Source organism: Anolis sagrei, chromosome 3, assembly GCF_037176765.1.
Source record: "Anolis sagrei isolate rAnoSag1 chromosome 3, rAnoSag1.mat, whole genome shotgun sequence".
Taxonomy (NCBI): domain Eukaryota; kingdom Metazoa; phylum Chordata; class Lepidosauria; order Squamata; family Dactyloidae; genus Anolis; species Anolis sagrei.
In genome coordinates this window covers 33429067-33447423 of record NC_090023.1, presented here as the reverse complement: position 1 = coordinate 33447423, position 18357 = coordinate 33429067, and the positions used below count along the sequence as shown (strand labels likewise).

The 18357-nt window shown below is 41.9% G+C and overlaps 2 protein-coding genes across 8 annotated transcripts in view; one reads left to right on the top strand and one right to left on the bottom strand.

The window, feature by feature from the left end:
• ZAR1L (zygote arrest 1 like) lies at window positions 1-7593 on the top strand. Of its 2 annotated transcripts, XM_060770852.2 has the most exons (4): window positions 1-567; window positions 1969-2061; window positions 5362-5436; window positions 7255-7593. In XM_060770852.2, exons 1-4 carry the CDS (start codon window positions 1-3, stop codon window positions 7396-7398), a joined length of 879 nt encoding a protein of 292 aa, XP_060626835.2. In that variant the 3' UTR covers window positions 7399-7593. The 2 variants fall into 2 exon arrangements, with proteins under 2 accessions (XP_060626835.2, XP_067322697.1); XM_067466596.1 differs by lacking the exon at window positions 1969-2061.
• A 1401-nt stretch (window positions 7594-8994) lies between these two features.
• FRY (FRY microtubule binding protein) overlaps window positions 8995-18357 on the bottom strand; it is a 279389-nt gene continuing 270026 nt past the window's right edge. For 4 of the 6 annotated variants that reach the window (XM_060770859.2, XM_060770853.2, XM_060770855.2 and 1 more), the window contains 4 exons: window positions 16561-16578; window positions 13885-13995; window positions 12880-13082; window positions 8995-10425 (listed from right to left, as the gene is read on the bottom strand). In XM_060770859.2, the coding sequence (XP_060626842.2) occupies window positions 10167-10425; window positions 12880-13082; window positions 13885-13995; window positions 16561-16578 (591 nt within the window). In that variant the 3' untranslated portion in view covers window positions 8995-10166. The remainder of the gene's footprint in view (window positions 10426-12879; window positions 13083-13884; window positions 13996-16560; window positions 16579-18357) is intronic. The other 2 variants (XM_060770854.2, XM_060770858.2) reach the window with 1 other exon arrangement.

Sequence of the window (18357 nt, the reverse complement as noted above, 5' to 3'; positions counted from 1 at the left end):
ATGGAGCGCTTCGTCTACCCGCCCTACGGCATCTACCAGGGCTACGGGGTGCCCTTGGCGGCCAGCAGCCACAACGCGGCCCCGAGGTCCCTCCACCCCCAGCCACCCTCGAAGCAGAACCAGCCCAACTGGAAGCAGAACAAGGGCGGCGGGAGCAGCCACATCCCACCGCCCGCGCCCTCGGAGCCGCTGGAGGCTTACAAGCGGGCCCAGCTGAAGGCGCTCCTGAGCCAGGCCAACCCGCGGCCCCGGAGGGCCAACACCAAGGAGGCCGGCGTCCAGGTCAACCCCAGGGTCGACGCCGCCGTCCAGTGTTCGCTGGGCCCGCAGCCCCTCTGCTCGCCCCTCTTCGCCTGCCCCGAGGAAGGAGAAGCCAAGACCCAGCGCCAAGGAGAAGGAGGAGGAGGAGAAGAAGCAGCAGCAGCGGAGGAGAAAGAGAAGGAGAAGGAGAAGGAGGAGGAGGAGAAGGAGCAGCAGCCTGGGAAGGGAGACGAGCTCCCAAAGGGGGAGGGAGAGGCCGCCGGGAAGGGCGGGGACGCCGAGGGAAGGAGCAAGACCACCTTCCAGGTGAGCGAGGCTTCCACCCATCCACGTGGGCGCCGCTTTCACTGTCGTGCTGGGAAAAGGGGTACTTTGGTGAAGCACCAGGACTTCTTTCGAAGCTTTGCTCCCACCAGACTTAACCGGCTGTTAAGAATGGTGGGAGCTGCAGTCCAAAACCCCCAGAGGGAGGGCCGGTTTGCCCAAGCCTTGGTAGAAGCACCTGCAAACACCTGCTGTACCCTCATCACACCAGAGAATGAATCCTCTGTAAATCCACTTTCTGCCTCCTGCAGAATTCTGAGGTTTGTAGTTTAGTGAGGCTGCTGAAAGCTCCTCCTGAAACTACAAACCTCAGAATTCCGCAGGAGGCAGAAACTGGATTTGAAGTGGATTCATTCTCAGTATTTGGGGTGCTGATTCAGAAAATTGCATTGGATAGACCACATCAGCTCTAGATGATTAAATATGGTTTTCTGTGGGTGAGCAGATGGCGACTACTGAATGTTATGTGTTCTGTACCAGAAACTAGAGCTGATATAGTCTATCCAATGCAGTTTTCTGAATCAGCACCCCAAATAACCAAACTGAAACTAAAATTGATCAAAAACTGATTCTGATTCATAGAATCAAAGAGTTGGAAGAGACCTCATGGGCCATCCAGTCCAACCCCCTGCCAAGAAGCAGGAATATTGCATTCAAATCACCCCTGACAGATGGCCATCCAGCGATCTGCCAGGTATGATTAATACCTTTTGGTACTAATGTTGAAGAGTGGTCCCTGGTCAAAAACAGGTTGGGATACTCTGTCCTAAAATGTTTCAACACTTCCTGGGGGCTCCTTCAATATTCTGATTTTATAAACAGCACACTTCCTGTAGCCATTACAGTGCATGATAGGCAGTAGTTTAAAATAAATTGAAGCAGTTGGTCTGGTCTCCTAATTGAAGATATTAGGGATTGCACCCCGAATCTTCTGCATACACAAGTATGTTCTATCGGAAGTGCTATTTTTTCTTTAAATTGTTGCAGTTGAACATTTGCATTGAATGTGTCCCTCAAAAGAACATCAGCCTTGCCCGAGCATTTATTTTTAAGGCAAACCTGTACATTAGGTCCAGTAGGAAAATATTCTTCAATGAAACTTGGATATAAGACAGACAGAGAATATGTAGCCCTCTAGATATTGGACTTTGGGATTGTTACTAAGGGTGACGAAAACTGCAGCTGCAAAAGTTGCCAATGTTGGGGAATCCAATCTGTTAGGCTCAAAAATATCCCTCAGTGAGGGCAATTCCATCAAAATATAGCAGAGTACCAGGAGCAAACTCCTTAACCAGCAGAAATTTGAATGTGATGAGAAGGGATACCCTTCTAATCTTTAGCATAGTTTAGGATTACTGCCTAACACACTACTTTCTGTTGCAGTTTCTAGAACAGAAATATGGTTATTTCCATTGCAAAGACTGCAAGAGCAGATGGGAAAGTGCTTATGTGTGGTGCATTTCTGGAACAAATAAGGTATGCTTAGTAAATAAGCTTGGGGGTATGTTTGAATATCCCAAATGGTTGCTATATGATGAAGCTCGAGATGGGCATGGCTTGTTAAATATGGAGGTCTTCCTCAAACCTGCAAAAATGACACTTTTCTCCTTCCTCCCTATGACTTCCTCTCACATATTTATACATGGTTATCATGTCTCCTATCAGCCTTCTCTTCTTCAGGCTAAACATCCCCAGCTCTTTAGTTGCTCCTCATAGGGCTTGTTCTCCAGACTCTTGATCATTTTAGTCGCCCTCCTGTATGCACAGTTAGCCATGTTGGGACTGTGTGCCAAGTTTGGTCCAGGTCCGTCATTGGTGAGGTTCAGAATGCGCTCTGGATGAAAGGTGAACTGCAACTCCTACGCAGGTTGGTCAGTTCTCCAAAATCCTTCATTATGGTCTGTTGGGCATTGGGGCGGGGGAGGCGGTGTCTATGTGCCAAATTTGATTCAGGTCCATCATTCATGGGGGTCACAGTGGTCTCAGAAGTGAGTGAAGGTACTACAAATCCCATCCTTATTTCGTACATTTGTACCCTGCCCTTCTCATCCCCGGGGAGGATGATGATGACTCAGGGCAGCTTCACAAGAAGCACTCATTTGAGGGCTAATCACAAACATAAAATACAGTTAAAAGCAATTCATTTAAAATACATTATATTAATAAAAACATTTGTTTAAAATCCCACCAGTCAACCTTGGGCCATCCTGCCCCAAACTGCACCAGGATGTAAAGTAGGTCTGTGTGCCTTTTTTGGTCCAGGTCAGTCATTGGTGGGCATCACAGTGGTCTGAGGAAGTGAGTGAAGATACTGCAAGTCTCATCATCCATCGTCCATCCTCCTCTCAAAGGGTTATGGACGAGGCAGTGGGTGGAGTCATGGAAATTCCACACCAATGGAGAGAGAGAAAGGAACACTGGGCTGGCTTGTATGTTTTCTGTGCTGTATGGCCATGTTCCCAAAGCATTCTCTCCTGATGTTTTGCCTGCATCTATGGCAGGCATTATCAGAGGTTGTGAGGTCAGGAGAGAATGCTTCTGGAACATGGCCACACAGCCCGGAAAACACACAACCGAGTGATTCCAGCTATTGAAGCCTTCAACAGAACATTGGGCTATTTGTGATGGAAGAAACACATGAAATCTAGGATGAAATTGTCCCCATATGGAAGCCTTCATTTGGGTGGTGGGCAGTATGGTGTTTGTGGAGGACATAGGTAGGGCAGCTGGACATGTTCACTGTGCTCACTATAACATGCAATATTATTGGAGGGAGGGCCACTGGTGTCTTTTGAGTAGTGGGAGTTATAGCTGCTTGTGGAGGCAGGAGCTTGTCAGTGTAAGTGGACACCCCTCCCACATACATACATACATACATACATACATACATACATACATACATATTTTCACTTTTATTATGCGTATAGAATAAACTTTCATAGAGTAGTGTTTAGCTGATGTTACAATAAATGGGTTAATCTTCTAAGGTGCCAAAATACTTGCCTTCTTCACTAGATTATAGTATAAAGAGAAGGACACTAGGAATCATACTTTTCTCATAATCCATTCACTCTTTAATTTTTTGAGTACTTTATAGATAGCATCCCTACTAGCATGTAAATATTGTTTCTTTGATCTTAATTCTGACAAATACCTACATTTGAGTTTTTATTGAAAAGTATGTTTTGAGATAATGAATGGAGCTTTCTTCCTTTTAAACAAATCATGATTGGGAAATTTTGAAGCATTCTACTCAAATCATGCAATTCATCTCTTATGGAGATCTAAAACACAGACATGTGCCTTTCATCTCAAGAACAGAGAAGCATCCCGAGCTCTGAAGATCACCTGGGAAGGAATCCCACTGGAGCATTGCAGCGCACCCAAATACCTGGGAGTCACTCTGGACCGTGCTCTTACCTACAAGAAGCACTGCCTGAACATCAAGCAAAAAGTGGGTGCTAGAAACAATATCATACGAAAGCTGACTGGCACAACCTGGGGATCACAACCAGATACAGTGAAGACATCTGCCCTTGCGCTGTGCTACTCTGCTGCTGAGTATGCATGCCCAGTGTGGAACACATCTCACCATACTAAAACAGTGGATGTGGCTCTTAATGAGACATGCCGCATTATCACGGGGTGTCTGCGCCCTACACCACTGGAGAAATTACACTGCTTAGCTGGTATTGCACCACCTGACATCCGCCGGAAAGTAGCAGCCAATAGCGAAAGGACCAAGGCAGAGACATCTCCAGCTCATCCCCTGTTTGGGTATCAGCCAGCACGCCAACGACTTAAATCTAGACATAGTTTTCTAAGATCTACAGAGACACTCACTGGAACACCTCAGCAAGCGAGAGTCCAAATGTGGCAGGCTCAAACCCAGCACCTCAACCAATGGCTGATACCAAATGAGAGACTCCCTCCTGGGCACACAGAAGACTGGGCGATTTGGAAGGCATTGAACAGACTGCGCTCTGGCACCACGAGATGCAGAGCCAACCTTCAGAAATGGGGCTACAAGGTGGAATCCTCGACATGCGAGTGTGGAGAAGAGCAAACCACTGACCACCTGCTGCAATGCAACCTGAGCCCTGCCACATGCACAATGGAGGACCTTCTTGCAGCAACACCGGAAGCACTCCAAGTGGCCAGATACTGGTCAAAGGACATTTAACCAGCTACCAAACTCACAAGTTGTGTATTTTTCTGTTTGTTTGCTTTGTTCTGTTAGAAATGTAATATAATGGACTGGTTGCTCTGACACGACAAATAAATAAATAAATAAATAAAATCTCTTATGGATAACGTCAGTACTGAAACATGGACATAATTACATCTTGTTATAGGCCGAATAAATTAAATCCTGAGTTGCCATTAGCTATTTCTATTTTGGCTGTGAGCACTGAATTTTTATCCCATGCCCCGTTCCTTAGCTACAATTTGCACTATCCCATTCCTGTGTCTTGTTTACCGTTCGGCCATGTCTTATAGTAGTTGTCATCATAGGTCATTGGGTGTTGTTCTGAGTTTAAAACTGTTGTTTTCATATGCTATAGTTTTTACTTTATTGTACTGTGTGTTTATTTTATGCTTTGTCTTGGCACGTTGTGTCATATGTAAGCTGCCCCGAGTCCCTTTGGGGAGATGGAGGCGGGGTACAAAAATAAATAAAGTTGTTGTTGTGTAACCTTCCAATCAATGAGCTTATAGAAGATCCTGATGTGAAGGTTTTTCCATCCAATGGTAACCATATTTTTTCCTCCTTAGGTTTACTTCAAACAGCTCTGCCGTAAATGTCAGAAAAGCTTCAATCCTTATAAAGTGGAAGCAATTCAGTGCCATGTAAGTATCACATCTATTTGAAACATACATTTCTTATCCATTGTTATAAAACAATAGTATTTGCTCTGTTTTGTTTGTGTGGAAATAAGATGGGCATGAGACTCTGTTAAGGTGCCCTGAGTAAGAGGGCCCATTGGATATAAAGCAGATTTAGAACAGTGGTTGAGTTTTCTTCCTCAGACATATGTCCCCTGGTTTGCCCAAGAGCTTTTGGTATTTATCACCCATCTATAAAACAGGATTAACTTTGATCTAACTAATCCTATCTTCAAGACCACATCTCCTTCTATGAACTGGCATGGGCTCGGAGATCTGCCGGGGAGGCCCTTCTCTCGGTCCCACCACGGTCCCTATAGAGGGCAGGCCAAGTCCTTGCCCTGCCCTCTCTAATCTGATTTTGCCCACAATACTCTGGTAACTGGTGGTTGAGGTTGGTTTTGATACATTCTATGATTTTTTAAACTTTTCTGGTTTTAATTGTTGAATTTAGATTATGTATTATTATGTTTTTAAATTGAGTTTTTGCTTGTAAATTTAGTTTATGCTGCACTTGGTCCCCATGTAAGCTGCCCCGAGTCCCTTTGGGGAGATGGTGGTGGGATATAAAAATAGAATAATTATATTATTATGGTTGGTGGGGATGAGAGAGAGGGCCTTCTCGATGGTGGCTCCCCAACTCTGGAATGCCCTCCCTAGATTGATGAGGTTAGTCCCAACTCTCCAAATCTTTTGGTCTAGCTCAGTGGTTCTCAACCTGGGGTCCCCAGATGTTTTTGGACTACAACTCCCAGAAATCCCAGCCAGTTTACTAGCTGTTAGGATTTCTGGGAGTAGAAGGCCAAAAACGTCTGGGGACCCCAGGTTGAGAACCACTGGTCTAGCCTAAAAACATGGGCCTTTGCCCTTGAGTAGTCTTCAATGGCTGCATGTGAGGACTGATTGTTTACTCCGGGACTTTAGCTTTTTAATTGAAGACCGCCAGTTTTATCCGCAGGCACTAGTGCGTTTCATTCCTTTTTTATTATGTGGGGTTATGTGTGTTCTCCGTGTTTGTGGTCGTAATTTCATGTTACTGTTTTATGTATTGTTGATTTTATATGCAGCACTCTGGAGTGCTTTTGTGAGCCGCCCTGAGTCCCTTCAGGGAGATGGTGGCGGGATATAAAATCATAGAATCAAAGAGTTGGAAGAGACCTCATGGGCCATCCAGTCCAACCCCCTGCCAAGAAGCAGGAATATTGCATTCAAATCACCCCTGACAGATGGCCACCCAGCCTCTGTTTAAAAGCTTCCAAAGAAGGAGCCTCCACCACACTCCGGGGCAGAGAGTTCCACTGCTGAACGGCTCTCACAGTCAGGAAGTTCTTCCTCATGTTCAGATGGAATCTCCTTTCTTGTAGTTTGAAGCCATTGTTTCGCGTCCTAGTCTCCAGGGCAGCAGAAAACAAACTTGCTCCTCCTCCCTGTGGCTTCCTTTCACATGTTTATACATGGCTATCATATCCCCTCTCAGCCTTCTCTTTTTCAGGCTAAACATGCCCAGCTCCTTAAGCCTCTCCTCATAGGGCTTGTTCTCCAGACCCTTGATCATTTTAGCAGCCCTCCTCTGGACACATTTCAGCTTGTCAATATCTCTCTTGAATTGTGGTGCCCAGAATTGGACATAATATTCCAGGTGTGGTCTAACCAAAGCAGAATAGAGGGGTAGCATTACTTCCCTAGATAAAGTTTATTATTAATTATTACTTGCCAAAAGAGTAACCAGTTTTTAAGGACGAAATGTTTATCTGTCCACTAACTTCAGTTTGTTATTTAAAGATCTGTTCAAAGACCCGTTGCTCCTGTCCGCAGAAGAAAAGGCACATTGACCTCAAGAGGCCGCATCGCCAAGAGCTGTGTGGCCGCTGTAAAGGCAAGAGACTGTCTTGCGACAACACCTACAGCTTCAAATACATTATATAACCTGCTCTGATTTCTAATGTGGGCTCTTCTTGCACTTCGCACTATGCACTTTGTTACTGCTTTTGTAACATGGGTTTGACTTTAGGCTTTTGACCTGGCATTGGATAATGGATTAGAGATTTTTGTAAAACTAGGAAATATTCATAAATTAGCATATATTCCTTATAACTTATAATAAAATTAAAATTCTCCTGAGGTTGTTGTCGTATTCCCTTTGGTGTCGACGGAAAGTTCTACAGCAGATTAGGGTGCTAATATTCTAAGTAACGATTGCAATTCGAGTCTGACCAATCAAAACAAGTACTATATGGTTTACTCTAAAGGAAGTCAATGGCAGACAATACGAGTATTCTATACTTAAAAAAAACAGTTTCAAATTAATGGGGTCACCATAAGTCAAAAGGTGACTTGAAGGTAGAAATACAGTCAAAGCATGATTTACCTTTGCATACTATGTCTTCCTAACGAGACCATCGGTTCTGGTTTGCTTTCATTGTGGGGCAACAGGATTTAATAGAGCAGATTTCTATAGCAGTGGTGGCAATAAACACTATGAACCACAATAGAACTACCATGTGACCAGCTGGCTAGTTTCTTTCTGAAACCAAACAGGAATATATACTTGATTATGGTGAGTTGCCTGATTTTAAAGCCATGCATTGGTCTGTTTTGCAAATGTTATGTGGAAGCGGAGCTTTTGTCTTTGGTAACATATGGAGTTTGTGTCATTGATGTTATAAGAGGAGGGAGTTCAGATAATCCCACCTATCTTACAAGAGACAGGTAAGGTAAAGGTTGTCCCCTGACATTAAGTCCAGTCATGTCTGACTCTGGGGTGTGGTGCTCATTTCCATTTCTAAGTCAAAAAGCCGGCGTTGTCCATAGACACCTCCAAGGTCATGTGGCCGGCATGACTGCATGGAGTGCCGTAACCTTCCCGCCAGAGCAGTACCTATTGATCTACTCACATTTGAATGTTTTCGAACTGCTAGGTTGGCAGAAGCTAGGGCTGACAGTGGAAGCTCATGCCGCTCCCCGGAATCAAACCTGCGACCTTTCGGTCAACAAGCTCAGCAGCTCAGCGCTTTAACCCACTTCGCCACCAGAGGCTCCATCTTACAAGAGATACATAAGGATTAAACCAACATGTGTATTACCTGGGAGAAGTGTTATCAAACCAACTATGCAGTAGTTAACACCTGGAGCGATGATGAGCCTGTGAACATGCTGATTCAAAATCAACGTATAAAGGCATCCATTCCATAGGAGCCCTTGGTGGTTCAGTGGGTTAAACCCTTGTGCCGGCATGACTGCTGACAGACAGGTCGAAGGGTTGAGCTCCCTCTGTCAGCTTCAGCTCCCCATGCAGGGACATGATAGAAACCTCCCACAAGAATGGTAAAAAACTTCAAACATCCAGGCATTTCCTGAGCAACATTCTTGCAGACAGCCAATTCTCTCAAACCAGAAGTGACTTGCAGTTTCTCAAGTCTCTCCTGACATGGAAAAAAATCGATTCCTTGCCCAAATTAGCTCCAAAATATCTTAAGGAAAATTCATTCCAGACCAATTAGAACATACACAGACAAGTTTGAATATAGGTATATATATATATATTTTTAAGGACCTTTATATTTTAGTTAGATGAACCTGTTCTGACCAAAATATCAACCAAAAGGTACTTCACAAAAACCTTTTTTAAGTGTATTTACAGAGTGAATAAATGACACACACTATGCTGGAATAAAAGTGTCTCAAATGTGCAAAAGTTTTACATGCACTCGTTTAACACTTGACATCAGAAAGTGCAACGAAAGGAAAAAAAACTTACATATGATACAAAGAAAACTCCTTAAGAAAGTGAATTTCAATTTACTGAATATTTTCCACTGTTAAAACCCAAATTATGCTTAAATTAAAAAAAAATACATGCGAGGCAGTTCAAAAGAATGTAAATCAGCCATGTGATGTTTTCCTACAAAATGGCAAGTTATGCCAGACCAGCCATCTTTAAGTAATATAAATATATTCATAAAAGCAACCCTCTAGTAAAAAGCAGACAAAATCTTTTTTTAAAAAAATCTTCCTTGTCCATTCATAGGTACTTTGGTCTTAATAACAGACCTTTTGCAACGGGATCTAGTACCTTCCAAGACAGTAGCCTAGCAACATCAGGAAATGTACTTCATAGCAGCTTGTTTTTTTCTCCAAAAGATACAGTAATCATATTTAAATTACAGTGTATATTTAAACTGTAGTCCTTTACAACCTCTTTCATATGCACAGGCCCTCAGCTTTCGAACTGACAGTCTTTCAGTGTCCTGTCACTAGCTTCATTCTGCCTATTTTGTTTTACTTGGTCAAAGGAAAAAAAATATACAAGATTAAAAAAACCCAAAAAATCCTCAAGTGAAGGAAAGATTGCACTTTTGCCAGCTAAAATAAATTTCCTAAAAAGGAAGTCTTGTTCAGTGTAGTAGTCTTTGGTATGTATGGAAGTTGCTTCTTCAGTAGTGAATTGCAGTTGTCCAGTGAAATGCATCTTGTGTGTGTGCAACTGAAAACAAAGGAATCCTACACCGCCTTTGTCCTTACAGTATTGCTACACATTGAAAATTCTGCCCAACTCCTCTTGGGAAATGCTGTAAAGGTAACAAGACTGACTACAACTTGACCAAGTTTTTCTAGCGCTGAGAAGGCATTGATCCACCTCACCCCAGCATGGAAGCAATTCCAATTTGAATGAGAAAGGTTGCACAAGCCTTTTGTCAGAGACTTGTGCCAGAAACGCTGGAGTCTGGAAGAAAAGTATTGATGACGCGGTAGCTCTGAGCCCTCCGGATCATGTCCCGGATCTCTATGTTCAGCTCCATCAGCTTCGTACAGATTTCTGTCAGGCTTTGGTTCGAGCCAACCAATGCGTAAGTGCCGGACTGCCCCAGTGTTTGATGCCGGAAGTAAATATTCAGTAGAGTCTGGACCTCATCGTCGGAACTGCTTCCAAAAATGTCATTGGGCCATAAACTCCTGCAGTAAAACAAGAATGAAAGCAAGTCGTTGTTGAATTAATGGCCTATGCAAGGTGTATAAATATATACAAAAAAAAATATCAACCCACCGGGGGCTCCTTCTAATCCGATTAGAAGGAGTCCCCAGTGCCGCAATGGGTTAAACCCTTGTGCCAGCAGGACTGAAGACCAACAGGTCTCAGTTTTGAATCTGGTGAGAGCATGGATGAGCTTCCTCTGTCAGCTCCAGCTCCCTATGTGGGGACATGAGAGAAGCCTCCCACAAGAATGGTAAAACATCAAACCATCCAGGTGTCCCCTGGGCAAAGTCCTTGCAGACGGCCAATTCTCTCACACCAGGAGTGACTTGCAGTTTCTCAAGTCGCTCCTGACACACACAAAATCAGATTAGAGAGTTGGGCCAAAACTAACAGAATGAAGTTCAACAGGGACAAATGCAAGATACTGCACTTAGGCAGAAAAAATGAAATTCAAAGATACAGAAAGGGGGATATCTGGCTTGACAGCAGTATGTGTGAAAAAGATTCAATATGAGCCAACAATGTGATGCAGTAGCTTTAAAAGTCAATGGGATTTTAGCCTGCATAAATAGGAGTCTAGTGTCTAGATCCAGGGAAGTCATGCCACCCCTCTCTTCTGCCTTGATCAGACCACATCTGGAATACTGTGTCCAATTCTGGGCACTAAAATTAAAGGTAGATGTTTACAAGCTGGAATGTGTCCAGAGGAGGGCGACTAAAATGATCAAGGGTCTGGAGAACAAGCCCCATGAGGAGCAGCTTAAAGAGCTGGGCATGTTTAGCCTTCAAAAGAGAAGGCTGAGAAGAGAGATGATGGCCACGTATAATCATGTGAGGAGAAGTCATAGGGAGGAAGGAGCAAGCTGGTTTTCTGCTTCCCTGGAGACTAGGATGCAGAATAATGGCTTCAAACTACAAGAAAGGAGATTCCATCTGAACATTAGGAAGAACTTCCTGACTGTGAGAGCTGTTTGGCAATGGAACTCTCTGCCCTAGAGTGTGGTGGAGGCTCCTTCTTTGGAAGCTTTTAAACAGAGGCTGGATGGCCATCTGTCAGGGATGCTTTGAATGCGATTTTCCTGCTTCTTGGGAGGGGGTTGGACTGGATGGCTGGAGGTCTCTTCCAACTCTATGATTCTATAATGCCTAACCCTAAAAAACCATATAATAGAGAGTTCTATAAGTGCTCTGGCCAGTGATGGATGAGAGTGGGGTGGGGAAGCAAATGATGCTAAGATGTTTATACAACATAATGGGAATGTTCAGCTTCTCTTCAACATGAGATTCCTTTGAGTGGGTTTATCCAAGGAGAGAGGGAAGAGCTCCCTCTATGCTTAAAAGAACTCAAAAGCCAGAATAGTTATTAATGTGAAGTTCCAACATAACTATAACAAATGAAAGGATGAGGGAAAGAGAAAGATTTCATCCTTTATCCACTACAACAATGGGGAAGAGGGGAAGTAAGGGAAACTATTATTAGTTCCTGTCAAAGCTTGACAGTTGATGCTTTGTGGAAAGCTTGGAAACATATATAGATAACTAAGAAACATATATAGATAACTAGCATTCAGACTTACTTAAAATTAACAAGTGATGTATTAAGACACTGCTTGATAACATTTTTTCAATTCAATAGGTGTTTATATTCCTTTATCTTTGTTGTATTGAGTCCCCGGTGGCGCAATGGGTTAAACCCTTGTGCCAGGTGAACTGCGGAATGAAAGGTGGTTTGAATCCGGGGAGCGGGGAGAGCTCCCATCTGTCAGCTCCAGCTTCTCATGAAGGAACATGAGAAAAACCTCCCACAGGATGGGTAAAACATCCGGATGTCCCTGGGCAACGTCCTTGTAGACAGCCAATTTTTTCACACCAGAACAGGCCCATAGCCAGGGGAGGAGGCTTGAGGGGCTTCACCCCCCCCCCCTGAAATTCTCAGGGTGTCCGTGAGAAGGCCTTACTGGTACATTATTTAAACTGTTATGTTTATTCATATCATGATCTGATCACCATGCTCAATATATCCCATATGCATGGGGGTATTGGGGTAATGATACAAAAGGTTTGCTAGGGTAGATCCTGAGCCCCCCCCCCGAATTAAACTCAGCCCCCCCCCCCCCCAAATCAAAATCCTGGCTACGGGCCTGCACCAGAAGCAACTTGCAGTTTCTCAAATCGCTCCTGACAGGAGAAAAAATGTTATGTATATCTCCTTATTGAAACTATTTCTAAAGTAGATGAAGATATTCTAGGAGGGCAACTAAATGAATATGAAATCCAGGTATTATTTTTGGAATTTGCATTCTAGACTTGGTCTGAGCCCATTGAATTCTGGAACCAGCTGTTTGGGTTCAGAAACACTCCTCTTAAACATGTTTCACTGCTATAATGAAAAAGGGAAAACTTGACCAATCAGTCACCCAATCAAACATTACCTGCATTCCCTTATTTGATGCAGAGCCTTTCCAAGCTCGTTGTTTTTCAGACACTCCAGCATGGACTGAATGGCCACTTCTGTGGAAGTGAACATGGGTTCAGAGCCACTGCAGTCGATAATCAATGGCTCCATTGCAATGGCAGCACTTGCTTCCTTGAGATTCTTCTTTAACTCACTCAGTTCTCGTGACATATTCAGCAGCTGCAGAGGAAAGAAAGGTTTTACATTAATCAAGGAATAATTTGTCCCTGACAGTAAAAGTAAAACCTGCATAAATTGAAGAACACAGTGACAACTTAATTGGGTGTTGAATTTTACACTGTTGCAGGATGCATTTGGAACTCTATTTTTGAATATATACTGAAATGCACATTGCGTTGGTTGCTAGGTTTCACTGAAATCCATGATGCTCACAAACCAGGTGCCTTGTTTGTGTCTGCTCATTGGAGATGAAGAAAGTTGACTTAACTTGCTTGTTGTAGCTTGATTGGCATCTCCTGCAAGCCCCCCCCCCCCCCCAGAGCCATGAAGAAGTTAGAAATTATTTGGCCAGTTTGGTGCCTTCACAGATCCCAGTAGGCAAGTTTCCAATGAGCAGAAATGAGAGGCAACATCTATCTGGTTTTTCATATACTATTTGAGATGTAATAAGGGAGTGGACCACCGTGGTCAAATCTGACTTCCCAAGGTATGGGTGCAACTGACGCACAAGTTTTAATTGTGAAGATAAAGTAGGGAGCTAGGAGACAGCTATATCTATAACACCTTTAGTTTCACAGCAGACAAATATTCAGATACATGTAAGAATATAATACTTTCATTTTGAAATCGGAACATATTTTCACAAACGGAATTGGGCTGAACAATTCTTAGTTATAATTTCTGATCTTAAATAAAGTTTTCTTAAGAAACCAATTAAATGAACGAAACAAAACAGCACACTGAAAAAAAAAACCCAGAAAGGAGATCAGGAAAAACCATTGTTTGCAGTTTTGCTACATACCTCTGGCATTGTACTGACTTCATGCACTTGTCCAATGAGTTTACAGTACGACTGAAAAAGCAACAACAACTGGAAGTGCAGTTTATATAATCTCTGGCACAGTTCCAATTGCTAAAGAAATAAATTGTAAAAGGGGAAGTTGTTATTAAAAAGCAATAGCCTCGATATTCTTGTCTGCTTTGAGGACAAACTGAAAGTTAGCAGTTACAAAAGAATATAAAAATATATTATGCAAAGCATGTGGCATATTTGAACCGAGAGTGTGCATCTCTCTTCAGCATCTGTACGTGTTAGCGTATCAGAGAGTAGGTAAGAAACCCTTCTCTGAATCAGGAAGTCGCTAGATGAACAAGATTATCTTAAGATAAGCTGTTCTCTCTCAGCTTCAGTAATAAAAGGCAATATAAAGACATACAGAAAAGTCTCACAGGGCAGTCAGAAGAATTACAGGATGAGTGCTTTACTCCATAAGAACACAAAACAAATGCTGTTCTTTTTATAATTATCCTTTATTGGCTAAGTCTAGTGTTCGCCCCATGCCAATTTTGCAATAGTAGAGACAGTACTAGTGTACTATGAAAACTGAATGGAGCTGGTGTTAAACACATCTATTTTATTACATAATTGGAATGTTAACCCATAATTATTTTGTCTCACTTTGAATGAATTCTACAATTCTTTCTAAAAACAAATGCTATGAACATAGTTCATTCTATGGGAATTATTTCTTAAAATTAGGTAAATATTGCCAAATGTTATATGGCATGTGCACCTCTTTTTTTCTTTTTAATTACAATTTTTCTTAAAGTCTCACAACCATTACACTTTAAAAATCACCTATAACGTTTGTAAATGAGAACTTATTGTGATGGTTTTGAATCTCAGTAACAGTTTGTCATGGTAGACCCTTATTCATTTGAAGGGAGTATTCCTTCTGGTCATTTGAAAGGAACAGATATTTTTATCTCACATGGTATGGGAATTTAAAAGCATGTTGTATCTAGATGACATGTCCATGTATTGAATTCATAAATAGTACATGCAATTCTGCCCTTGTAGATAATATAGCCCATTGGAACAACATACTGGAAGCCATTTATAGTACTCCCATATCAAGCATATTGTGAGGACCACTAGACAGCGTAACAACATCAGTTGGTAAGCTCAATATATTATCTCCTGGTCTAGAAAGTCATTAAGGCCTGTAGTGTCAAACTGCCTTTGTTCACCCTAGGGAGGAATGCTACCTATGGAGAAGGACAGATAGTAATGTAATTTGGGGATACAGGGATATTTTGTAGGCAAAGTTATACGCTTATAGCTTAGGCTCCATTTCTTCACACAGAATAAAATGGTATAATAATATTGTTAAGCTGAGCCAGTCGTGAGTATTGGCTTCCATAGCAGTCATATGATGAATCTGATTTCATGTTTAGTATTCAGTTTAAAGGAACTGTCTAAATGCTGAATCTACTTTGAGGATAGAATTCATCACCTTGGATAACTCCTTTAAAGCTTGAATAATACAGTAGAATCTCGCTTATCCGACATTCCATCTTATCTGACGATCTTATCCGATGCCCTCCTTTTCCTCTAGCATTTCCCCTTCAATTAAAAAAGCACTCCCCACTCATTCTCCATTCCAAATAAGTGAATAAGGCTAGACAAGGAGGAGAAGGAGGGAGGAAAGGGGGAAAAGAGGCAGGACTGAAAGCGGAAGCATCCTCCCTCCTTCCCTCTGTGATTTCCATGCTCCTGCTGGACTGTTCTAGCCCCAAAGCATTGCCTTGCTTTAACCCTTTTGAGTCCCTGTTATTAGTATTCTAGGTATCTAGCACCGCGTTGGACGGGTAACAGTAGGAGACTCTGTATTATCCGACATTTTCGTTTATCCAACGTTCTGCCAGCCAAATTATATCTGATAAGCAAGACTCTACTGTAATAACAATAATTTCTTCCCTGCTTTACTACTCTAAAAAGAGACCCAAGGTAGCTAACAATAAAAGCAAAACTAAAATCTGTTGTTGAAGGCTTTCAAGGCTGGAATCACGGATTGCTGTGAGTTTTCTGGGCTGTATGGTTATGTTCCAGAAGCATTTCTTCCTGACGTTTTGCCCACATGTGGAGAGAATGCTTCTGGAACATGGCCATACAGCCCAGAAAACTCACAGCAACCCAAAACGAAAATCTTTAGCAGATTCATCATCTCATTGCCTTCTCACTACTAACTGTTTTTAAGCTCAGTTTAGTCCAGTATGGATTAATGTGATAAATTATAACTCCATTTTTCACAGACAAAAAATAGAAATTTGTCATAAATATAATCACTACCTTACCTCTCTCCCTTTCAAAAAAACCCAACAATTCCCTTGAGCATAAAAACAAAGCTCACTCAAGCTCAAATAATATTTATATAACAATTGTATGTGATTAGGTCAGTCTCTATAAATAGACTAAGCTACAGCCAGACGCCTAAAGAAACTGTGAAACAAAAAGCAATTTAAACATTACCATGGTAACCGTAATAATCATATTACCATACTCCATATACTGAGAACAATAAGAGCAAAAAAGAAAGAGAAAAGGGGGGAAACATGCTAAGAGTTAAAACAGTGAACTAGGGTGCATTAGTCCATAATTCAATGGACAAAGAATATGAAAGAACTTTTAACTTACTGCAAGAGATTCCATTTGCTACACAGCAAGCATGGCACAGGAAAAAGGAAAGGAAAGAAAGTATAGTGTCAGTGTAATGCATGCAACTGGAAAAAGCACAGCCATCATTACTAGTCTGTCAGCAGTATTAGCATGGCTTGTCTGTACTTGCCAAGTGATTCAGGAGGTATCAACTGCACAACATGCATGGCACCAAAAGCTTAATTTTGAATAATCATGGTTCCAAAACAGTCGTTGTAATCATCTAAGAAGAAGCAAGCTGTGCTAGTTCATAACAGAAATCCCATCGGGAATTATGTTTGTGGGGAATCAACCAAATATGCAAAAAACTGTCGCCAAGCTTTATTCATCTATACTCCTCTTCATCAGGCAAAATATTACAAAAAGCAACTATGTAAAATGGGAGGGAAAGAAGCTAAGTATGTTAAGATCATAAAGTCTATATTGCAAATCTTAAAATGGGGTAAAGAAGATGCATATATTAGTGTAGACTATATTGCACTGGAAGTATGGGCATGCTATCTCTAACTACTGGAATATGTGTGTGTGCACATTCCAGTAGTTGGGTTTATTTATAGTTCTCGTCAAGCTATATTGATTTCAAAATCCAGTCAGCCTTTGTAATCTTTTACCATATCCCTCTGAGAGCTATTGCTTTTCTGTTTTTGGTGACATTGCAATCTTGTACATTAAGTTGACCCTCATGATGATAGTTTGGGAAACATCTTGATATTTTATCATACTTAGATCAGCCCCCTCCTTCCTGACCTTCTGTAAGAAAGTGAAAACAGGGCTTTTTGATCAAGTCTTTGAAGATTTTGTGCAATAGATAAATATGGAATTATGTGCAATGGCTATTGGAACAGCCCAGACTATGACTTTGGATAATGTGGTTAACAGTGAAGGTATTGTATTGTCGAAGGCTTTCATGGCTGGAATCACTAAGCTCTTGTGGGTTTTTTCGGGCTATAGAGCCATGTTCTAGAGGCATTTCTCCTGACGTTTCGCCTGCATCTATGGCAAGCATCCTCTACCTCTACCTCTGAGGATGCTTGCCATAGATGCAGGCGAAACGTCAGGAGAAATGCCTCTAGAACATGGTTCTATAGCCCGAAAAAACCCACAAGAACCTAGTGAAGGTATTGTTATATGTGTTCTAAATTAAATGTTTCAATGTATTTTAGAATTCTATTTTAAATGTTTATTTTAATTGTACGTTGTTTTTGAAGGCATCAAATTGTTGTTTAAGTGTAAGTTGCCTTGAGTCCCCTCTGGGGTGAGAAAGCTAGAGTAGAAATGCCGTAAATAAATACTTATTTTTGAAAAACAATCTAAGTTAATTTTAAATGAAAAGGGCAAATTATATAATTAAATATCTATAATTTATTCTTACAAGATGATTCTTGTAAGGGCTAAGTGTGAAATTACTCACTACATCCAAATCCCTACCTGAACAGAAGGGATGAGTGGATAGGGAAGCTTTGTTAGTGTTAGGAGATGAAATGCTACATCTCATTCAACCACTATGGCCCTGATTCGAGATGCTTTGGTGAAGTAGCCAGCTGTGTCCAATGGGAAGATGATCCTCCCTCCATCCTAAAGAGATGCTGACGTCAATCAACACTAATTACTTACTTATTATGAGAATGAGGATAGTGGTCAAACTTCAAATCAGCAATCCTAACATTTAAAAACTGGTCAAAGGTCAGCCCCTTCCCTCCTAGCCTTCAGAAGAAAAGTAAAAACTTGATTGTGGGGTCAGGCTTTTGGAGAATAGTGTAGTGTAATAACAGAATT